The following is a 9,910-nucleotide window of genomic DNA, read 5'->3' on the forward strand; positions in this document are numbered from 1 at the left end:
AAATATAACCCTGTGGACACTCCTGATATAGATATAAGATGTTAAATCACAAGATCTCGGTGGTTAATTGCGATCATCTTTCGAGAGATAGCACGGTCCGGAAACTTTTCGCGTAAAAGAACGATGGTTTCATTGCTTGTGTGACTTGTAGCGTCATCTTGTTGAAAGTAAACGTTGTCCTCAATACCATCCAATTCCGGCCATAAAAAATCATTAATCACAGTGATATATCTCGAAGATCTCTCGCAATTGGCCACCGAGATCTTGTTATTTAAAATCTTACGACTTCTTCCTTTGGGACCATGTGAAAGATATGGTGTACAGTCCAGCGTCGATTCAAGAATTAAAGATGGAATTCGTGAAGCTATTGAGGGCATACAACTTCCACTTTGCGATTTGTTCTTGGAAAATTTCATAAAAAGAATACAATCCTGTATGCGTAGCTGTGGTGGCCATTTAGCTGATATTGTTTTCCATTATTAGTGGCATATCTTTCTCTTTACATTGAAATAAACATCCGATCATTTATCTAAAAAAAATCCTATTTTTCTTTGAATATCAAAATAACCCCTCTAATTGGAAAACCCTATATTATAAAAGTATGATATGTAAAGGTTTTTCACCTATAATTAATCATATTTGATTATGAGTATAAACAGGTCAAGGAGAATATAGCTGCATATGTTTTTTAGCATATTTTTAAGACTGACCTCGTTTACGTTCAAATGATTATAATATAAATGTTATTTATAATGAATAAAATAGTGATAATTAATTATTATAATGGGTAGTCATTATGTGTAGGGTCCTTCAATATGCAATTTATAAAAATAAGCCCGGGCAAGTAGATTTCACAAATGAGGTATTTAAGTATAATTAGGGATAGGGAAAGTTACGTATTAACTATTACATCCTTTCTAGGTGTCTATAACTATTCTCCAAATTTGTCCCATACTTAATATATTTTTTTGAATCTGAGCCAAGAGAAAAAACAAGATTTTATAAGAAACACAAAATATCAATGTAGAAGAAAATCCTCATCATTTGGAGCTTCCCAGTAAAGGAAGACTTTCCTCTGGAATAAAATGAAGGATATTCAGTCAAATTGTGATAAATGCTCTGAGAGAGCTCGTTTTGGATGCCCTTGTTGTAACAATGCCTTTTATTGTAGTAGTGCCTGCCATGAGAGTGACTGGGAGAGGCATCAGTATGATTGTACACCCTACACCATTCATTTCGAAGACAGGGTGAGTAGAATAATAAGCATAGCTTATTCTTGAAAAAATATTTTTTCAGGTTGGAAGGCTCCTTATAGCAAATAGAGACATTGAAGCCGGTGAAATCTTATTTGAGGATAAACCTGGGGCCATTGGACCAGATAACAATCCCAAGCCATGCTGCTTGGGTTGTTATAAGCGAATGACTGGAATGTGTCAGTATTACTGTTCCAAATGCGATTGGCCACTCTGTTCTGTTAAGTGTGAGACTGGTTCCATGCATGAGCGAGAATGTTCTTTCTTTCAAGTGAGGAATTTACATTTCTTAAAAGATATAATTACTAATTTGTGTTTAAAAAAAAACTAGAATAGGCACTTCGTAGAGCGCAAAATCTCCGCCTAAAATCAAATTGAATATATATCTCAATTTGTTCTAAAGTTATGGTCAATTATGTATTTTCTACGTTTTGTGTTACATTGTCCTTGACCTGTCAAAATTTAATAGCCTCGTACAATGACCATATATAATCTTCGTACCAAGTTTGATCAAAACCAATCTGTATATTTTCCCCGTAATCCTGGTAATAAACAAACAAACAGTTGTAAATTATAAGTTTATAACCTACGTTCAACTTCGTTGACGGAGTTATACGTCAAGGTCAATGTAACACAAAACGTAAAAAATCCGTAATTGACCATAATTTTGGAACACATTGAGATATATATTCAATTTGATTTTAGGGGGAGGTTTTTGAAGAAAAAAAATTACAAATTTATGCAGGTATCTACCAGGTGGTCCATTGAAATCTGAACACTTACTAATTCAATAATTAATACAGGTTAAGTGATTTAAATTAATTCATATGTTCAATAAATTAAAGCATAAGCAATTAGTTATAAACCTGAGCTCTCTAGCTTACGTACAAGTTGAGAAAAGGACGCTTGAACGTGATCCACTTCAAGCAGTTGGACATTTCCATGACCCACCGTCTACGCCGTTAGCAAGTCGAAACGTTGGAGAGGAAAAAGGGATCTGTCAAAAAGGTCAAACTGTACACGGAGGAGTTAAAGAAAACAGCTCAGGTCAATCCCCACTAGTTTATCAGGGCCTATGCAAGTGATCTCGGGGCTCATACCAGACTGTTCAGAGAGCTATAAAAAAAAGTGGATGGAAAGAGTCTGTAAGGTTGGAGGGGCCACTTTTGACAACAGCAATAAAATAAAGCTATCTACTCCGTTGTAAGACTCTTTTTGACACTTTTGCCCCCCCCCCTACAGGCTGATATTAACCTCCTCGACTGCTGCATCTATTGCGTGCATGTCGAGGGGAAGGTCTTCAGTGCCCGTAATCTAAACACCGAGGCTCTCAAAGCCACTGTCAGCCAGCAGTGGGGCCCCATGACAGAGGATTACATCCTCAGTGGGTGCCAGGCCTTCTGCCACCACCTGCAAGCCATCATTGCCGCTAAGTGTGGATACATTAATGATTAAGAGAGCTCAGATACACATCTATTTCTAGTACTAATTTTGTTGAAATTCTATTGTTAATTGATAAATTATATCTTGTTGAAGTTCAAAATTCAAAGTGTGTTCAGATTTTAATGGACCACTCGTTAATGTAGGGTAAATCATGTTATTTTTAGGTATTAACTATAAGGTATTTCTTCTAACATTAACGCAAATAACATGTTTATCATAATTACTTGGATCATATACTAACTTTTCCCCAATAATAAAAATAGATTTATAAAATTTAAAAAAAACAAAAACATGCCGATTTAGATGCAATATCCTATATACATAAAAATAGTTTTAAATAATAATATACAAGATACGATAACATCGCTTCTTTTTTCCAAAAGGGAATAAAATAAGTTTCATCTAACGAAAAAGATCTATTTTTGTTTTATAATGATAATACACATTTAAAATTTTGTTTTACACAGTTTTGAAAAACATAAAATATAGGTGACGTTCCTCATTGTCCATAAACTGAATAAACCAAACTTCATTATTTTAATAACAGTTGATTTTTTTCGTTGTTTAATCTTCTCTTTAAATCATTTTTCATTGAGATATTTTAGCAGGATAGCTATTTCATACAAAAAGATTCAAAATGATATAAAAAATATATATTGTTTTATCGTTGTAGATAATTAGTTGATTAAATAATGAGTTATTGGCAAGGTTTTGCCTTTATAAGTCTAGCAGTTCAAGCTGTTCCGGTTCTTGAATGGATAATTTAGTCATGATGGATAGCAGAGAGTGGTATATTTTGTAATGTTGAATTAATTAAAGTTAATTTTGTTTCAGTTACACAAGCCCAAATTCAATATCAATGATTTCAGAAGAGCATGTCCATCATACAACTCTATTATGACTTTGCGAGCACTTTGGTTAAGAGAAAATGATTCTGAGAGATGGACTATGATCGATAAACTTATGGATCATTTGGAGGCAGTTGATATTTCTAGTACCAAAATGGAGGTAGTAGATTTTATTCGTGATAATTGTAAGTTGACTCAATTCTCTGAGAAAGAAATCCTACATGTTCTTGGAATCATTGATACCAATGCCTACATCGTTGGAGAGAATCCGAATAAAGATATTGATATTCAAGTAAATATTCTTATAATAATGAAAAAAGCGCTAGGTAATTTTGCCTTAAAAAAAATTCCTTATAAAAAGTTTTACAACCATTCAATTTAAACGAAAACTAAAATAAATAAACATGGCAACGATTCGAATAAAAGTATTGCTAATCCCTTCTGGGTTAGTAATGATCATTAGACATTATGGATTATTCATACTAGAAAATACTCATTGATTGACGAACAAGCATAATATGAGGCAAGAGTATAATTCCATCATTATGCAAACAGAAAACCAACATTTAATGCATTTTTTTGTAATAAATATTACATATTTCGATTTAGAAAATTCAAAGGTGACATCAATTTCAACCAAAAATAAACAATAACGACGTGTAAACCTCATTTATTTATATATTAAGATGAAATATCCTTGAGGCATAATGACTTTAAGGCAAAATTATCGGACACCAATTAAAAAAGTTTGCATACATATGACATGAATTACATTATATTTTCTCCCCTAGGGTGTATACCCCATTACTTCAATTTTGAATCATTCTTGCACTGGGAATACACTTTGTTATGCCCTTGAAGACTACACATTTGTGTGCCGAGCAGTAACGAGTATCAAAAGAGGTGAAGAACTCACGACCAATTATCTACATTATCATTATCACTTTTTTGGATCGAGCTATCGTTTAAAGGATTGTGCATCCTTTTGGCACTTTAGATGCTCCTGTAAAAGATGCACGGACTCGACAGAGTTTAATACAAATGTAGATGCTATTGTTTGCCAGGATTGTGCTAAAGTCCATGGATTGGATGAGGCAGGATATTTATTACCAATGTCAACAAGTGCACCAAATAGCGATTGGGTTTGTAGTAAATGTTTCACGAACATCTCCTATTATGATATTCAAGAGCTCTTGGATGAATGGTGGGATACAATTGATAATGTTCCAAAATATGACGTTCCATTATTGGAAAGGAAGCATCATGAATTAATAAATTATTTTAAGCCTTCGCATTATTATGTGATGGAAATTAAAAGACGCCTCATAACCAATATTGGTGAAACAAAGGGCTACGAAATCGAATCAGTAGCTAGGCCATGGCTGGAAAAGAAGATAGAGTATTGCCGAGAGCATTTACAGCTTCAAAAAGTTTTGGCTCCAGGATTTTCCGAGTATAGAGCCTATATTTCGTCTCACCTAGCAGAGGCTCTCTACTACTTAACCATAAAAGATAAGAAACTTGGATCAATCGATATAGACACTGCTATATCCAGAATGGAAGAAGTTGCTGAGCATTTGTTAGTGGTCATTAACGTGTGGGATAAATACCGAAAGCGTTCAGACGAACAAAAAGTGGCAGAAAATGCCAGAAAGCTTCTAGAAAAAGTCGATAATTCATATCTACACCGAAATTATGCCCTTAAATTAGATGAGGGCTTTCTTTTGCATAATGGGAAATTGATCTAGTGCAGCTCAATTGACACATCGTATTTAAATGTATCGTCTAAATCTATTAGCAAAACAGTTAACTATTTATTACGCGTATCTAAAATTAATTAATCATTAGTGTAGAACCCTATTTCATTGCCATGTAACATTTTTTAAATTATAGTTCCAATACTTTTCATGAATTTTTATAAGAAATTGTTAGAAAATACAACAGAAACTACTTCTAAGTGAGTACACTCCGTTAAGATAATTAATTCAGTATCTATGTATTAAATATATGTATCACGATATTTTGATTTTATTACAATTTAAGTGTACTTCACTAATTTAGATACCTCTATATAATGAGGAAAAACAATATAAGAATGAGTCAGGTATAATATTTAATAATTATTCGAGTTTTGTAGGGATAGGGAATCGATATACATAAGTTCGTATGTACATGGAATAATTTTTTCCCTTTTTCATAGATGAGTGAACAAGATTTATAATAATGACAGAGAAGGTCAATTACCATTCCTCACTATAAGTCTAAGTCTATATATGATATGGTCTATTTTAACTTAAGGAGAAGCGGAACCCGAGCGTCTGGAATCAGGAGAACCGGAACGAGAACGATTCATTGGTGATCCTGATCCAGATCGAGACCCTGCAGACCTTCTAGACGCAGGAGATCCAGATCTAGATCTCATTGAAGCATCAGATCCGGATCTTTTAGATACTTGAGATGCAGATCTAGATCGTCTTGAAGCAGGTGATCCGGATCTAGAGCGTCTAGAAGCAGGTGATCCGGATCTAGATCGTCTTGAAGCAGGTGAACCAGATCTAGACTTTCTAGAAGCAGGTGATACAGATCTAGACCGTCTTGAAACAGGTGATCCGGATCCAGACCGTCTTGAAGTACGTGATCCTGATCTAGACCGTCTTGAAGCAGGAGAACCTGATCTAGATCGTCCTGAAGCAGGAGAACCTGATTTAGAACGTCCTGAAGCGGGTGATCCTGATCTTGAGCGTCTTGGTTCACCTGAACCTGAGCGCGACCTTCTTGAGGCTGCAGAGCCAGACCTTGATCTGTTGGACCCAGAGTGCGATCTACCAGAAGAGCGCGACCTAGAATTTTCAGATCCTGATCGAGAACCGGATCTACTTGATCTAGAACTATTGCGGGAAACGGCCTTAGATGCTGGTGATCCATCTCTTGACTTGTTGGATTCAGAGTCTGAAGCAATGCGTCTTTTCTTTCCAACAGGCCCATTATCTGAATCCTCATTTCCACTTGCAATTTCAAGTCGATTATTGTCAGATTCATCAGAGCTCGAGACAACAGCTTTGGAAACAATCTTTCTTCGTTGAGACGATGATAACTTTTCATCACCAGTCTTATTATCCCGTTTTCGTTCTTTTCGTTCTCTCTTATCATGTTCCTTCTTCTTCCTTCTTTCTGTTCGTCGATCTTTGAGAGCCTTTTTTCGATCATCCTTCCTTTTAGCTCTAGTCTCATCATCACCACTACTCGAATCATGGATAATATCAGCAACATCCGGATTTGATTTTCGACCCCTTCCAGATCCTGCATAGAAAGTGAAATATAAAATATGCTCAGATTGGATTCTTATACCCAGTTACCTTTCCCTCTTGAAGGCTCCGGAATATAATCAACCACCATTGAATCTTTCATTTTTTCTTTATATTGTTCCCGAGCCTTGGATAGTTCTTCCAATTTTTGTTTGCGGTCTTCTTCCATTTTCCTTTGCATTTCAAGTTGCTTTAGACGGAAACGCTCTCGTTGTTCCTGTTGTTTCTTGCGCAAATTTCGTTCTTCTTCATCAATCTTGCGTGCACGAGCCACATGATACTGAGCTTGAGATAAAAGATCTTGGCATTGCCTGGCTTCAATAGCTGCACGAGCTAAATCATATTTTGTTCGGTCTCCCTCAACAGCTAAATATTGGAAATATCTGCGAGCAAAAATAACTTAAAGAAAACGAATAAAAGGTACATTAATACATACTTATGTGAAAGTCCAAGCTCATGTACTGCCTGTAGTACTTCTTCTAATGTTGATTTATCTCCTCGAAGAAGTTGAGCTGCTAATTTTTGCAAAATAAGCGCAATATTATACAGAATAACTGTATCTTGAGGAACAATTCTCCTGGCTTTAAGAAGCGTCATTTTAGCTTCTTTAAGTTTACCATCTTTGGCATAAGCTCTTGCTAAATAAAGGAGCAATTCAACATTATGATACTTGAAGAATTTCCTCTGACAATTTTCGTACATTTGAATAGCTGCCACATGTTGATTTTGCTCCACATAAATATGTGCGATATTCATCCAAACATCGCAAAAATCCGCAGTGGCTTCTCTTACTTCGGCAAATATGACTCTAGCTTCATTAATATAACCTTTATGGGCCAATACTGCACCAATTCCATTCGTAGCCCAAATATTTTTTGGATCACTTCGAAGTACTTGTTTATACATAGTAAGAGCTCTTTCTTGGTACTTTTTTTCTTTGTCTTTGTCTTTGGTGGGCTGATGAAGAGTTTGGAGCCATACATTACCCAGAGCAATATGCGAATAAGCATCGCTCGACGTAGCGGGCTGTTTCAAAATACGTTCGAATTTCTTTTGACCAGGGCCCCATTCCATTTTGGCAAGATGAAGGTTTCCAATGAGGGACCAAGCATCTGGATGTTCATTAGCTATTTGTAGAGCGTCTTTAAATTTATCAGATGCCTCATAAATATGACCTCTGTCCCTAGCCATGCATCCAAGTCTAAGATAGCAATCAATATAATTTGGACATTCTAGCAAAATGTCCTTATATAGTCTTTCGGCTTTATCGTGTAGACAAGTCACTTCATACACTCGAGCTAAATTGTAACGAACAGTAATCCCAATGCGATTATAATAAGTTTCATCTTCTTCTTCTGCCTCTTTTTTAGTGCGCTCTAAGGCATCCTCAAAGCATTTCTGGGCCTCTTCCATATGGCCGAGCCGGTAATGAAGGGATCCCACATTATTAACAATTTCTGGAGGGACATCTGCTTCTACTTTGTCTTGCAAAATCTTTGTTGCCATCCTATAGGCTTCCAAACTTCCTTGAAGATCATATTGCTCAAGTATTTGAGCCAACTCAATCCAAGCCTCAACATCATCAGGAAACTGTTCTGTTACTTTCTTCAAGTGATTCTTAGCTACTTCACGTCTTTCTTCATTAGGAGAGCCAGCATACAATGATCCCAAAATCTTCATGGTCTCATAATTTCCAGGTTGAGCCTTGAGAACTTTTTCAAAGCACTGAGCTGCATTATCTGTATCCCCTCTATAGATATACATTTGCCCTAGCCCAAAGTAAGGTAATACAAAATTAATGCTCGCAAATTGAGTAGCCTGATAGTAGTATTGAAAAGCTTGATCATAATCCAATTGAACATGGAATGCTCGAGCTAATTGATAGCAAGACTCTGCTCGCATAGCCTCGTTTTCTGTATTGTGAAAGGCATGAAGAGCCAAGTGTTGTACTTTAGAATAGTCCTTCTTGAAGAAAAAATGATTGGCCAAGTGATTAAGAACCATGGGATTAGAGGGATCGATGGAATAAGATTTACTTAGTTTTCGTACACCCTCCTGGATCGTTTCTCTTTTCTGTGCGTTCAATTGGAGAATGGCTTGTCCTACAAGAGCGCCCACACATTTAGGATCCAATTCTTGCGCGCGTTCGAAAGCATCATTGGCTTTTTGCTCGTTTCCCAATTTAAGGAAGCAATGCCCCATGCCAAGACGAACGCTTGCAGGACAGTTGGGGTTCGTTCGGAGAGCTTTTTTATAAAAGGCCAGGGCTCCTTTATAGTCTTTTTTGTTGTAGGCAATACAGGCCTTGCCCAGAAGGGAGGGAATGTTACTCGGCTCTTGATTGAGCACGAAATTAAACTGCGCATCCGCCTGTTCCATTTTATCTCCTTCATGGAGGCAGAAGAAGGCTCTTCCCAGGAGATGGTTGGGGTTGTACATTATGATTTTGTCAGCGGTCGTGTACAGAACCGTGGCCTTCGTTACCAACTCACGCTTCTTGTCCTTCTTCTTCTCCTTATCCGCCTCTTGGACATAGTAGGCGGCCAGAGTATCTAGGGCTCGCATTTGATCCTCATCACTCTTGGAATAATTCGTGTCTGCCTCATCTTTGGCTTTTTCCAGGATGTCCACAAACTCTTTGACGCGTCCTCGCCGATAATATTCGATGGCCAACGTGACCCACAAGTGAAGTGGAGCCTTCTCCGTCTGGAGCAGCTGAAGGAGCTCTCCTCCATCAGGGAGATCGTCAAAGTGAATATCGATCACTTCTTCCGCCCCCAACAATGGAATCTCCACACTCATCTCTATATCTTGTTTATCACTATATAGTTCTACTTTAAAGACTTTGTTGTTTATCATTTGCTACTCACGTACCAGCAAACAACCACAGCCACGCATCAGACGACTCTAACAACCAAAACAACCTCCATCTCTTTCCTCACGCAACCTTCTATACCCTCTCCTCCTCCTTTCATTTCTCTTTACTAGCTCGCTAAAAAGAACAACTTTGCAAAAAAATATATATTTGTAAATAGAAAACGCTTATTAAAATGGCGGTGTT

General features: G+C 36.8%; 2 protein-coding genes across 2 annotated transcripts; one reads left to right on the forward strand and one right to left on the reverse strand.

The window, feature by feature from the left end:
- Window positions 1-926: 926 nt before the first annotated feature.
- Window positions 927-5,501, forward strand: LOC121114206 (SET domain-containing protein SmydA-8). Its single transcript, XM_040708085.2, has 4 exons — window positions 927-1,247; window positions 1,297-1,524; window positions 3,531-3,836; window positions 4,336-5,501. Exons 1-4 carry the CDS (start codon window positions 1,086-1,088, stop codon window positions 5,290-5,292), a joined length of 1,653 nt encoding a protein of 550 aa, XP_040564019.1. The 5' UTR covers window positions 927-1,085; the 3' UTR covers window positions 5,293-5,501.
- Window positions 5,502-5,543: 42 nt separating this feature from the next.
- Ctr9 (RNA polymerase-associated protein Ctr9) lies at window positions 5,544-9,910 on the reverse strand. Its single transcript, XM_040708083.2, has 3 exons — window positions 7,286-9,910; window positions 6,901-7,232; window positions 5,544-6,844 (listed from the first exon to the last, which is right to left on the reverse strand). Exons 1-3 carry the CDS (start codon window positions 9,706-9,708, stop codon window positions 5,838-5,840), a joined length of 3,762 nt encoding a protein of 1,253 aa, XP_040564017.1. The 5' UTR covers window positions 9,709-9,910; the 3' UTR covers window positions 5,544-5,837.

The sequence above is a fragment of the Lepeophtheirus salmonis genome, chromosome 3, assembly GCF_016086655.4.
Source record: "Lepeophtheirus salmonis chromosome 3, UVic_Lsal_1.4, whole genome shotgun sequence".
Taxonomy (NCBI): domain Eukaryota; kingdom Metazoa; phylum Arthropoda; class Copepoda; order Siphonostomatoida; family Caligidae; genus Lepeophtheirus; species Lepeophtheirus salmonis.